This window comes from Neoarius graeffei, chromosome 4, assembly GCF_027579695.1.
Source record: "Neoarius graeffei isolate fNeoGra1 chromosome 4, fNeoGra1.pri, whole genome shotgun sequence".
In the NCBI taxonomy this organism is placed as follows: Eukaryota; Metazoa; Chordata; class Actinopteri; order Siluriformes; family Ariidae; genus Neoarius; species Neoarius graeffei.
Window position 1 is genome coordinate 95,955,213 of NC_083572.1, and position 14,378 is coordinate 95,969,590.

The 14,378-nt window shown below is 42.1% G+C and overlaps 1 protein-coding gene across 1 annotated transcript in view; it reads right to left on the reverse strand.

The window, feature by feature from the left end:
- brinp3a.2 (bone morphogenetic protein/retinoic acid inducible neural-specific 3a, tandem duplicate 2) overlaps positions 1-14,378 on the reverse strand; it is a 119,028-nt gene that overhangs the window by 64,721 nt on the left and 39,929 nt on the right. The window contains exons 2-3 of the mRNA XM_060918365.1: positions 13,699-13,889; positions 1,877-2,067 (exon numbers count right to left, since the gene is read on the reverse strand). Coding sequence (XP_060774348.1) covers positions 1,877-2,067; positions 13,699-13,889 — 382 coding nt within the window. The remainder of the gene's footprint in view (positions 1-1,876; positions 2,068-13,698; positions 13,890-14,378) is intronic.

Consider the following 14,378-nt stretch of genomic DNA (forward strand, 5'->3'; position numbering starts at 1 on the left):
TGGTTCAAGCCACATCATTATTTAAATGTTTTACCTCATTACTCGCCCTAAAATGACCCTGTCCCAGACTTTTTTTGGAATGTGTTCCAGGTCTGAAATGCAGGATTGGATGTATATTAACAAATGAAATGAAGTTGACCAGACAAAATATGAAATATCTTGGGTTCTTTCTCTCAATGAAATACAAGTCAAAGTAAATTTAGAAATCACTACTTTTCTTTTTTTATTTTTAATTTGCATTTTCCATACCGGCGACACGGTGCTGTAGTGGTTAGCGCTGTCGCCTCACAGCAAGAAGGTCCTGGGTTCGAGCCCCGGGGCCGGAGAGGGCCTTTCTGTGTGGAGTTTGCATGTTCTCCCCGTGTCCGCGTGGGTTTCCTCCGGGTGCTCCGGTTTCCCCCACAGTCTAAAGACATGCAGGTTAGGTTAACTGGTGACTCTAAATTGACCGTAGGTGTGAGTGTGAATGGTTGTCTGTGTCTATGTGTCAGCCCTGTGATGACCTGGCGACTTGTCCAGGGTGTACCCCGCCTTTCGCCCGTAGTCAGCTGGGATAGGCTCCAGCTTGCCTGCGACCCTGTAGAAGGATAAAGCGGCTAGAGATAATGAGATGAGATTTTCCATACCATCCCAACTTTTTCTGATTTGGGGTTGTATTTGAATGAATTCATCACTAATTGTATCATTTGAAGCTAATGAATCGAGGTTCACATTAGTGAGGGTCCTTGTACATAAATTTACACTAACGTGGGCACTCTTGTGGAATTTGAACAATTTTCCAAGCTAACTGGATTTTCCTGACTGCCACACTGCCTGTGTAAATGCTCCCTTAAATGATTTATGAATGCATTTCTTTGTATCCAGCTTGATAAATGCTTAGATCAAGCTGTTGGGTAGCTATGTGTGCTATAGTGAAACAGATATAGGTCTAATCAATTCAGTTTGTAATCAGATACTGGCTGACAAAATGTTTGAGATTCTCCTGCTCCACAGTCTAATGGAATTTTTCAATGCAGTTTTCTCCTTTCTCACTTCAGACTTTAAAATGCAATAACCTTATTTCTGGTTGAGGTAGACACAAAAGAAAAAAAAGCATATTACAGTTCAGAAAAGTCTGTAGTTTTCAGAACAGTATGTGGAGGATGTCAAAATTTTACAGGATGAAAGGGTTTCCCTGGCCACAACCCATTAATTGCAATAGTAATGAATTTAATGCAACAACAAAATAATTGCCCTCAATTAACCCACGTCATTGTTTCTGGTCTCTGCTCTGATCTGAAATTTCCATGATAGCATTTCTCATGGCTTTATGAAGACTCAGCTTTCAGAGTGTGCATTTAAATCAGTAAATCCTGGCTTTTGAATTAGATAGAAGTAATCTTTATAAGAATACAGGGTATGTGGAGAAAATGTATCAAGTGACAAGCAACCAGAGATGTTATGTGTTCAGGTGGAGATACAAAGCCCTCCAGATATACTGCTAACTCCGTGTTATACTGTAGGTCCAAGCAAAATAACCTTGGTTCTAGTTGTCTTGCATCATGTTAAGGCTGAGGAACAGTAAGGTAATATAATAGACAGCTCCAAACAGAATAAGGAATGAGGTCGAAGCTTAGGTGAAAAGTCAAGCTTTTGGAATGAGTATTTTCTTGAACTTATTGTTGAACTTAGTATTTGGTGCAAGATATAACTATAAGCTCTTCACATAATGGCAATATAAGTATTGCACCATTAGATGCTCCCCCCCCAAAAAAAAAAAAAAGTTGTGACTCTATCCTATCATTATGTTGTGATACTACAAGTGTTGGTTTGGCATGAGAAAAAAACTTGAGAGAAGTATAATATTATCTCATCTCAGACATGACGAATGACCCACCTTGATGGCAGTGGACGCGATCTGGAGGTGGTGCAGTTTGCGCAGTGTGCTCTCTCTGTCTATGAAGTAGGAGGCAGCCAGCTGATGGAGTGCCTCCAGAGTCACAGCTGTATTGTTGCTCATGTAGTCGCTCACTTCAGCTTTCTTGCTAAGCTTCCTTTTGTCTACAAATATGGTTAGAGCCTCTTCACCTGGAAAATAAATAAATAAATTGTTAGGTTTTATTATTATGTAGGTTTATATGTAGGTTTATAAATAATTGTAATTCTTGACCAAGAAGGCAGTAATTTATTTGTGACAAAATTAAGGATTAATTTCTGTTCAGTTAAAATGACCTTATGTCTCGGCTGGACATTGTTTGGGAACATTTTGTTTATTTTGATATAAAATGTGTATTTTTGATCAGAGATGTGTCTGAACGGCGCCAAGGTCTGCAGTGATGCCACACACACCCACAGCTGCATATCCAACGTGTATTTGGAATTAAAAGTTAAATTTAAAGCCATGATTCATGTTAGTTTTATAGTTTTGTATTAGCCTTATTGCTGCACAAAGTGTTAAGACTTTATATGGGAGAGCTTTTTAAGATCCTTTATTATTTTGGACTATTGCATATACTATGGCAGTGATTTAGATTTAATTGTTAGATCTAAGATGCATTCAATGATTTAAGTTAGTTTTATAATTACAGAATATAATTTAGGATTGTTAAGACTTTAAGATTCTAATGTTAAGACTTTATGAGTTTAATCCTGAATCCTGTTTGACCTTCCTATTCTTATTTTTCTTATGTTTCGTATGACTGTCTTTGTTTAGGTTTGTTCTTATTTTTTGTTTACTTTCTTATAACATATTTGTGTTTAAAAATTCCATCACCATCTTAAGTACATATTGCCCTATGTTACATCTGACCTGAAGGGGTGTACGTAAGCAATGACCTTTAAAATCTGTTTGTACCTTGCTATCATGTCATATCATCAGAAATATGTCATTATGTTATGATTTACACACACACTGATGGAGATTATTTGACCTGCCCCAAGATCAAGCTGCTCACTTGCACGCAAGTCAAACACACACACATACATCTGAACATTCCATTAGAACAGTGATGTAATTAAGATGTCACACACACACACACACACACACACACACACACACACACACACACACACACAAATAGACACAGATATCAAAATGATGTCACTCACTCACACCCCCCCATAGACACACACATACACACATTCATGCACACATACACATAGATATCAAACAGTGATGTCATTTACACATAGATAACACTCACATATAATAACCCTCTGTATTCTTGTCCAATTGGGGGAACTTGCGAATAAAGATGTGAACTACATTGGGGTTCCTGTCTTTTTTTGCGACTAACCCCCCCAGAGCTCTGGGTCGCACGAGGGCAGGGGTCCCGAGAAGTAAGTTGACCATTTCCGACTGGGTGAACCCTAACATAAATAAATAAATAATCAAAATTTTTGATCATTACTGAGTATCATTCTATCAAGATCACTCTTTGGGTGAAGCATACGTTTATCTGTGAATTTAAGTATTAAAAAAAGATGACAAATATTCAGCATATGTTTGCACTCATTGAAAGCATATTTCCCTTTCCAGTTTATTCAGCATTCTAACAGCCTGCAGGTAGAAACTGTTCTCAGCCTGCTTGTTCTGGATTGAATGCTGCCTGTACCATCTGCCTGTACAGTCTGTGTGCTGGGTGATTGAGGTCTGTACTGATTTTTGTGAGCCTTCTCAGACATAATATATGAAAGATGTCCTGTAAGGCTGGAAGTTTATTGCCAATAATGAGTTTGTGACTCTCTAGAGAGCCTTGTGGTCCCGGAGGGAGCAGCTGCCAAACCAGACAGTGATGCACCCAGTCAGGATGCTCTTTATGGTGCAAGTGTAGAAGTTGGTTAAGATTTTGGTTGGGGAGACCAAACTGCTAAGTGTCTGCAGGAGATACACGTGTTAACATCTATACAAGCAAAATGTGTTGAGAGAATTGTAATCCCTCCCCTTATGAGATCACTCAGACCATTACTATATTCCCAATACCTAATTCCCAAGAGCTGATCTAGTGCAGAGTTTATTTATCATCTTCAGCTCAGATTTTAACACAATGCATAGGGATAATCTACATACTGGGGGAAACTAACGGAAATGGAGAACTGGTTTGCAAGATCAAGACTGTGGCAGCAGGGGCGTGGTCAAGCGCCGGTCTGTGACAGGAGGGCGGAGTCAGGGAAGGTAAGTGGCAGAATCACTACACCTGATGGCAATTAACCTGTGTTTGTGTGTGTCTTCCCAGTGACCGCGCCCTATTTAGGGAAGGAGAGCGGAGAGCAGGGGAGCTCATCGCTGGACGAGACGCTAGTCTGTGTCTCTAGCCTCCGATTAATACATTGTTTAAGACTGAAAAGTTTGACAATAAAAACCCTATACGAACCTGATCTCTGTCCTGCCGTCCTCTGTGCTCCACCCATGCCTAGCAACCGCTACAAAGACATTTTAAACTGACAACCCACACAGGTTCATATAAAGTCTCTTCCAAAAGTATTCGAATGGCAAGCTCCCACTGCCCTCAAAACAAGCAACTACTGAAACAGGCTGCGCAATCAAATATTGTGTTATTTACTTTCATCTACCACGATGGTGTAGTGGTTAGCACTGGTGCTTCACAATAAGAAGGTTCTGGGTTCAAGTCTAGTGACCGACAGGAGCCTTTCTGTGCAGAGTTTGCATGTTCTCCCTGTGTCTGTGTGGGTTTCCTCTGGGTGATCCCCAACTGCTCCCTGGGTGCTGTAGCATGGCTGACCACTGCTCTGGATGTGTGTGTGTGCTCACTGCTCATGTGTCTCAGATGGGTTAAATGCATAGGAGGAATTTCGCTGTGCTTAAGTGTACATTCGATGAATAAAGTTGTTGTTCTTCTTACTTTAAGACTATCTGTTCCGATATTTTTGCTCACCAATTAATTGGGTGGTCTGCCACCATGATCAAAGTTGTTCAACACATCTAGATGTAAATATCAGGAAAAGAAAGCTGAAGTTTTGATCCATCATCCCATGTTAACTTTTTGATCTCAAACCCAAATGTCTTCAGTGCATACCAAAATAAAGAACTGGTCTTGCCATTCCAATATTTATGGAGGGAATGATGCATCTTTCATATTCACAAATAAAATATACACTCTAGTATGCTAATTACATGACTTTAGCTGCTCTCTGCTCTGATGGGCTTTGGTTAGGCTTTGATTAGATTCCCATTCTTCAGAGGTGATGCAGTTTTCTTTTCACCAATGGACATTAACTATCAGCCCATAACACTTTCTCTCTTTCAGTGATCATTAATTAGACATTGTTGTATGTATCTAGCAGCATTTTTATGGAAAACCTACCATTCAATGATCATTTGTAAGAGGGCCAAGTCTCTTTAATTAGAAACCTTAAAGGCTTTGGTGTGAGTCAAGATATTTGCATTAGGTTTGATGAAAATAAATGACAAGAACATAGAGCTATAGCTGGCAAGTCTACAGGCAATGTGTGGAAATAAATAAATAGAGAAAGAAAGAAAGAAAGAAAGAAAGAAGCAGTTTGATGTGCTGGTATAAAAAACACGCCACCTCCATTAATCTGAATTTGAGTTCATGTTATTTTATGGTGCTGATTAATAAATTGATGTTTTATTGTCATTGCATATAAAGCACAACAAAATTTCATTTGCAGCTGTGTGTGTGTGTGTGTGTGTATATATATATATATATATATATATATATATATATATATATATATATATATACATACATACACACACACACACACACACACACACATAAAATGGCATCCTGGATTGTGGATTATTTGATTGGCAGACCACAGTACATGCGCTTGCAGTGCTGTGTGTCGGACAGAGTGATCAGTAACACCGGGGCTCCACAAGGGACTGTCCTTTCTCCTTTCCTTTTCACTCTCTACACCACTGATTTCAACTATTGCACAGAGACGTGCCACCTCCAGAAATTTTCTGATGACTCTGCAGTGGTTGGACGTATTACTGGTGGTGATGAGAGCGAGTACAGGATGGTGGTGGACAACTTTGTCATGTGGAGCAGGAAGAACCACCTACAGCTCAACATGACGAAGACGAAAAAACTGGTGGTTGATCTGAAGAGAATCAGGGCTCCGGTGAACCCTGTTAAAATCCAACGAGTCAGTGTGGACATGGTGGAGGAATATAAGTACATGGGGGTGTACTTGGATAATATACTGGACTGGTCCAAAAACGTGGACACAGTATACAAAAAGGGCCAGAGCCGTCTCTATTTTCTTAGACATCTGAGATCCTTCAACATCTGCCGAACGATGCTGCGGATGTTCTATGAGTCTGTGGTGGCCAGTGCCATCCTGTACGCTGTCATCTGCTGGGGCAGCAGCTTGAGGGTGAAGGACACTAACAGACTCAAAAAGATCATCAGGAAGGCCGGCCATGTTGTAGGCGTGGAACTGGACTCTCTGACAGTGGTGTTGGAGAAGAGGATACTGTCCAAAATAAAAACAATCTTAGACTGTCCTTCCCACCCTCTACATGAGGAGCTGATCAGCCACAGGAGCACGTTCAGTAAACGGCTGATTCTTCCACGCTGCACAACCGAGAGACACAGGAAATCATTCCTACCTGTTGCAGTCAAGCTGTACAATGCCACTGTATAACTGTGGTACACTGTCTTACCATGTATACTGTATCCTTAACTCAGGTGCAATATATGTATATAGGAATCATTGTATATAAAATCACTTAATTTTGCTTTTTCTTAAGTTCTCATCTCATTATCTCTAGCCGCTTTATCCTGTTCTACGGGGTCGCAGGCAAGCTGGAGCCTATCCCAGCTGACTATGGGCAAAAGGTGGGGTACACCCTGGACAAGTTGCCAGGTCATCACAGGGCTGAAACAGAGACAAACAACCATTCACACTCACATTCACACCTACAGTTAATTTAGAGTCACCAGTTAACCTAACCTGCATGTCTTTGGACTGTGGGGGAAACTGGAGCACCCGGAGGAAACCCATGCGGACACGGGGAGAACATGCAAACTTCGCACAAAAAGGCCCTCATCAGCCACGGGGCTCGAACCCGGACCTTCTTGCTGTGAGCCGACGGCGCTAACCACTACATCACTGTGCTGCCTTTTTCTTAAGTTATTGAATTTATTTAAATTAATTTTATTTTATTTATTCTTTTTTTCAGATGATTTTATCTTCTGTTTTTAGATATGTTTACTTCTTCTCTGATTCAGGAGCTTGGTAGCAAATTTGAATTTCCCTCCGGGGGTTAATAAAGTGATTCTGATACATCCCTTGGTGTTTGTCCTGTTTTGTCACATTACAAGCTGGAATTAAAATGGATTTTTGGGGGGTTAGCACCATTTGATTTACACAACATGCCTACAGCTTTAAAGGTGCACAGTGTAGTTTTATTGTGACACAAACAATAATTAAGATGAAAAAAAAACAGAAATCTGGAGTGTGCAGAGGTATTCACCCCCCAAAGTCAATACTTTGTAGAGCCACTTTTTGCTACAATTACAGCTGCAAGTCTCTTGGGGTATGTCTCTATTAGCTTAGCACATCTAGCCTCTGGGATTTTTGCCCATTCCTCAAGGTAAAACTGCTCCAACTCCTTCAAGTTAGATGGGTTGCATTGGTGTACAGCAATCTTCAAGTTATGCCACAGATTCTCAGTTGGATTGAGGTCTGGGTTTTGATTAGGCCATTCCAAGACATTTAAATGTTTCCCTTTAAACCACTCCAGTGTAGCTTTAGCAGTCTGCTTATGGTCATTGTCCTGCTGGAATGTGAACCTTCATCCCAAACTCAAACCTCTGGCTGACTCAAACAGGTTTGCCTCCAGAATTGCCCTGTATTTAGTGCCATCCATCTTTTCTTCAGTCCTGACAAGCTTTCCTGTCCCTGCAGATGAAAAACATTGCCACAGCATGATGCTGCCACCACCATGCTTCATTGTAGGTATGGTGTTCTTAGGGTGTTGGGTTTGCGCCACACAAGGCATTTCCCATGATTCCCAAAAAGTTCAATTTTTGTCTCATTTGACCAGCGAATCTTCTTCCATGTGTTTAGGGAGTCTGCCACATGCTGTCAGGCAAACTCCAAACATGTTTTCTTCAGCAATGGCTTTTTTTCTGGCTACTCTTCCATCAAGCCCTACTCTGTGGGGTGTACAGCTTAAAGTGGTCCTATGGACAGATACTCCCATGTCCGCTGTGGATCTTTGCAGCTCCTTCAGTGTTATCTTTGGTGTCTTTGTCACATCTCTGATTAATGCCCTCCTTGCCCAGTCTGTGAGTTTTGGTGGGCGGCCTTCTCTTGTGAGGTTTGTAGTGGTGTCATCTTCTTTCTGCTTTGATATAATGGATTTAATGGCTCTCCCTGGGATATTCAAAGTTTGGTATATTTTTTTTTATAACCCAACCTTGATCCATACTTCTCCACAACTTTGTCTATGATCTGTTTGGAGGCTCCTTGGTTTTCATGTTGCTTGCTTAGTAGTGTTGCAGAGTCAGGGTCTTTCCAGAACAGGTTGATTTATACAGACATCATGTGACAGATCATGTGACCCTTTGATTGCACACAGGTGGATCTTAATCAAATAATTATTAATTATGTGACTTATGAAGTGAATTGGTTGAACCAGCTCTTATTTAGGGGTTTCATACGAAAGGGGGTGAATACCTATGCACACTCCAGATTTCTGTTTTTTCATCTTAATTGTTGTTTGTGTCACAATAAAAAAAAAAAATGTGCACCTTTAAAGTGGGACGCATGTTGTGTTAATCAAATGGTGTTAACCCTGCGAAAATCAATTTTAATTCCAGCTTGTAATGCGACATTGAAATTGCCTAGAATGATAAGAGATTCCTTGCTGGGAATCCTGCTGATAGTGGCTGACAGGTTCTCGTAGAACGCGTCTTTAGCCTCTGGGGTAGAGCAAAGAGTGGGTGCGTAGGCACTGACCAGGGTGACAGGGCCGTCAGATGTGTTCAGGCAGAGTGTGAGGAGACGCTCTGAGCCGTTGCTGCCTGGTTCTATCATCTTCAGCAGTGCGTTGTTCACTGCGAAGCTGATACCGTTCTCCCTTGGCTCTTTTGGAGGTTTTCCTTGCCAGAAAAAAGTGTAGGCTTTTTTTTTTTGATGGTACCATAATCTGATAGCCATTTTTCCTGAAGACCAGCAATGTCCACCTTTAGCCTGCATAGCTTGTTGTTGATAATGGCTGTCTTCCTAGTACTACTCATATCCTGAAGTTTGTCATAGAGGCCGGTAAGCATTGTCCAGACATTCCATGTTCTCAGTTTAAGAGCTGGTCTCTTTTTCTTACTGTTTTTGCCTGGTGCACAAGAGTCTGCCTGCTGTTCGGATAGCTCCTATCCCTGTGTACCCAACAAGGTACCATAATCTGATAGCCATGTTTCCTGAAGACCAGCAATGTCCACCTTTAGCCTGCATAGCTTGTTGTTGATAATGGCTGTCTTCCTAGTACTACTCATATCCTTAGTTTGTCATAGAGGCCGGTAAGTATTGTCCAGACATTCCATGTTCTCAGTTTAAGAGCTGGTCTCTTTTTCTTACTGTTTTTGCGTGGTGCACAAAAGTCTGCCTGCTGTTCGGATAGCTCCTATCCCTGTGCACCCAACAAGGTACCAGAATCTGAGAGCCATGTTTCCTGAAGACCAGCAATGTCCACCTTTAGCCTGCATAGCTTGTTGTTGATAATGGCTGTCTTCCTAGTACTACTCATATCCTGAAGTTTGTCATAGAGGCCGGTAAGCATTGTCCAGACATTCCATGTTCTCAGTTTAAGAGCTGGTCTCTTTTTCTTACTGTTTTTGCCTGGTGCACAAAAGTCTGCCTGCTGTTCGGATAGCTCCTATCCCTGTGCACCCAACAAGGAAGGCAGGCATGGCAGGATGGCACCTTATTGGCTGGGGGCTGCCTAGCTTGAGGCAGGTAGTAGCTGTCCAGTAGGATCCTAGAATCCCTCCCACCATCGAAAATGGCCCCTGGCGTCCTGCTCTATGCCAATCAAGCAGTAAGGCTTATAACCGGTAGACTGCTGTTTTCCGTTTTGTGTCCACACCGAGGCGAGGCTGAAGTGTCCTCTCCATTTGAAGGTGCTCGCTAAGAGCAAAAGACAAGACGAAAGCCTGGGTGAAAGAGCTATGGAGGGAACACTGTTGCCCATGCAGCAGACCCCCCCTCTTCACACAGCTGGTGGACCCAAAGGAACGACAAGGGCCGATATGATTTGGTATCAGCAGTGTCGCAGGAGTTACCAGAGTGAATCTGCACGCAGCAACAAAACTGCCTTAGGGACTCTGACTCCCAATTTTCTGTCAGGGTTTACTCCCTTAGCCTTTGCCTCTCTCAAGGCACCCACAAGGCAGTGGGCCGATTTGCCCATAGCTGGGGGTCTGTTCATAGGCATCAGGGTATGTCCACTCACTGGTGGGCCTGGCATGCCATATGTCTGGGGGCAGACCTCCTCTGAGTCCCCTGCAGTTCAGCCTGAGGCCGGAAGGTGCTCAGTTGACGTGTGTCACAGCATGGAGGCACTGCATAGGGCTTGTTCAAGGAGAGGCTATGTACTGGCAGGAGAGACTTATGCACTCGTCTCTCTTTTCTCATGGCTAGCCAGTGGTGGAGGCTGAAAGTGGAAGGTGACAAGCACACAACACACCCTCGCACCACACTTGACGCATCAATGAGCCATTTGACACACAAGTGGGCTCTGACAACACATCCTGGCCTAGTTGCATCAGGCACTTTGGAGTTGGCAAGATCAATGACAATGGCCAGTGATTACTTGAGCTCTGCACCTTTCACTCTCTGTGTCACAAATACATACTTCGATGGAGACACTCTCGGTCCAAACACTGGCAACAGCTTGACTTGATCTTGGTAAGACGCTCCCTGTTCAAGTGTGTCCAACACACCCGCTTCTATCACAGCACAGACTGTGACACAGATCACTCTCTAGTGTGCTGTAAGATCCGCATGCAGCCCACAACGTTCCACCGTACCAAGCAGAACGGAGCTCCATGCATCAGCGTGAGCAAGATGCAGCACCAGGATCTTCAGGCACAGTTCACGGAGTCCTTTGAGAGTGAGCTCAACTCTAATGAACTCAAAGGCACAGCTACAGAGAAATGGGAGCAGTTAAGGACCATCATATACCACACGCCCATGGCCACCTTCGGGAAGATATCTTCCAAAGCCAGTGACTGGTATGAAGCCAGGTCAAGTGAGCTGACACCAGTCATTGATGCCAAGTGGGCCACTACAGCCCAGTGTAAGCATCAGTCAAACCAGTGCAATCTACAGCTCCTGAGGGCTGCAAGAAGCAAGGTTCAGCAGACAGTCAGATGCTGTACAAAAGAGTACTGGATAGAGCTCAGCAAGAGTATCCAGACAGCAGCTTTGTCAGACAACATCAGGGAGATGTATGATGGCATAAAGAAAGCCTTAGGACCCACTCAGAGCAAGATGGCACCATTATAGTCCACCAATGGGGAGGTGTTACGTCTCTGGCTGTTAGGGGTGGTGAGATGTGGTGGGTTTGGATCCAAAAGCAGAACACAGACCAGAAAATCCAATAAATAAAAAAATCATTTCATTGAAGTCAAAGAGTAAACAAAAATAGCAAAATAATCCAGACAAAAAACGAGCAGGCAAGGGCAAAAATGAAAAAAAAAAAGCATGAAAAAGCATGCTTTTTCATGAAAAAGCATGAAAAATAATCCTGACAAAAAACTGGAGACAAAAAATGTAGCACAAAAAAACATGAAAAAGGTAAGACGTGAGTGCAAAAAATTGTGGCAATGAACAGGCAACAGAGAGCAAAAATCCAAGAAGCAATAAGAGCACAGAGATGATGTGAAAAACCAATGAGACGTTCTGGCAAAGTCCCCTTCTGAGAACGGTCTATTTATGCACAGCAGAGCAAACCAGGAAGTGAATGCTAGCATGGTGGAAGTCCCGTCCCGGATCCAGATTAGCGCTGAACTGGGAGATAATAAATCTCCGGAGTGGAAGTCTGGGGCGGAGCATGACACTGGCACTTGTCATGTTTTTCCTATGTTCATGTTTACTCATATTCATTTAGATACTGGTGTGCCAGCTCCTACAAGTGATTGGTGCAGGACTTCATCCCTCCAATGCACCCCTCCAATCATCAAGTCTCCCTCTGTCATCGCCAGTGACTGGTGCATTCATCTCCCTCTGCTGTTGACCAATCACCTTTCATCTTCCACTCTATATAAGCCAGTTGTTATACCTTGTGTTCAGTCTCTCTTTGCCTCTGTCTCTGCATTCTGTGAGTAGAAAACTCTGACTCAAACCTTGTGACGAGGGTAGGCCAGACAAGTTTGGGGTGGTATATTGCACTCACGCAGGGTAACTGTTGTATAGATACATTAGGTAAGTGGGTAAGTGCCATTGTTGTATTATTATTATTTTTTTTTTGAAGCTGTGTTAGTTTAAATTAGAGTAGTTAAGTTAGGTAGGAGTTTTTGGTTTCCTTATATTTCTGTGTTAGGTTAGTTAGTTAAGTTTGATTCTCATAAGTGGTAGAGTAGTTTTATTCCTTTTTGTTTGTTTGTGTAACTGGCACTTCCCAGCCTCCCTCTGACCTTGGTTATGTTATAATTCCATGTATGCTCTTTTTAAATTCACTGTGTACATAAATTCACTTTACATGTTCCCATCATCTTTTGTTACTCCCTTTTCCCTAGACTTTAAAAAAAGGGGTCGTAACAAGTATGGGGCTCATCCAGGATCTATCTCTGTAACTGGAGAAGTTTCTATAGAGGTGATTTATTTACATTAGTGGATTTTATTGAGTAGCATTGCCATTAGAATTGTTTGGTTGACAGTGGGGACTTGTCTTGGAGAGAGTTGCTATGACTATGGGAGAGAAAGTCCCACCCACCTCTTGGACTTGCAGCCATGGATGTCTGTGGCATTTTAAAAATATGACTTTATTATTCTTATCATTTTTTTAAAATTGCTTTTACACTGTGACATTATGTTCCATTTCTTTCCATTTACTTTTATAACTTCTGACTTTTCAATTCAATAACAATAGCTCATGCTGACTCCATTTCTCACATCAATCACTATGGTTCCATGAAGGCCATAAGTGCTCATCTAGACTTCAGTTTGAAGTTAAGCAACAATTGTAGCATAAATCAGAAGCTTGGAACACTATTTCCACTTTCTCACAGTCCACAATATCACTTGTTTACTTGAGCAATGGAGGCCATATGCCTTGAAGAGTTTTGTATTATATGGAGCTATTTGTAAGCGCCACCTTTGGTCGTTGGAGTGCCAAGGGACTAATCGACAAGTGTGGTTTTCAAGGAATCCAATTTCAGACATGATCCCAGGCTTTGTTACCAAAATAATCATGTCACAGTTACATTGAAGCTATCTATTGGCAGCTGCTTCCCACGTCCCATTCTACACCACAGTAAATACAGGGCACAAGGAAGCAACAGTCCCTTTCCTTGCTTTGAAACAGTACAAACACACAAACACTAGCAGCAATATACTTGAGTTTTCTCTACTTGATCACAGGCCAACTTTTCATGTCTTGTAACAGTAAATTGCATATTGAGCAGACAGTGCTGATGTCTTGCTGCCTGACTTATTATATTTATTCCTCATGTGTACTTATGTGTATCTTCTGACATAGAGCAGAATGTAAGAAATCTCTACCTCCTAACGTGGCCGACAGGAGAAAATGAGTCCCATATTTTTTAATAAGGTTCTCTGTAATTAGCTTTGCAGAGGGTCTGCGTCCAAGGAGTCGGATGTTGCGGATGAACTCAGGCATGAGGGGTAAGGGGGAGTCGAGGAAATCCCTCCGCTCCACAGCCAGGTTGTTCACTTTCCAGCGTCCAAACTCCCTGCAAGATAATCAATGGCAGGTTAAACAAGCTAATCTGGAATAATTGGTTTTAATTAACACACATGTACACACAGGGCCGAAGGAAGAGGACATAACCCATGCTAGACCATTAGGTTTCAATTCTAAACATGTTGATTTGGAGAAAAAAAAAACCCTGAAAGCTTTTTCTTGGAGAGGGAGTCGAGTCAGAACTTACAGCTGACAGGTGCTATTTGTAATAAACACTTCAGAACAGAAATCAGCCTTGACAGGAAGGTCCACAGAAACCTCACCCATTCTGACATCACCTGCACTCATAAGCTTAAAAATGAGAACAAAATGTTCGAAAATCCTCAAAAGGGTTCGGGAAATAAGATGACATTCATGCTGTAATGGCTCAGTTTATATTTTCCATCCACAAAGAGAATGTTAGGAACACTTTCTGTGAAGGTCATATTTATAATGAGCATTATGAAGACATTCATATCATGTTATAATGAATTTATAA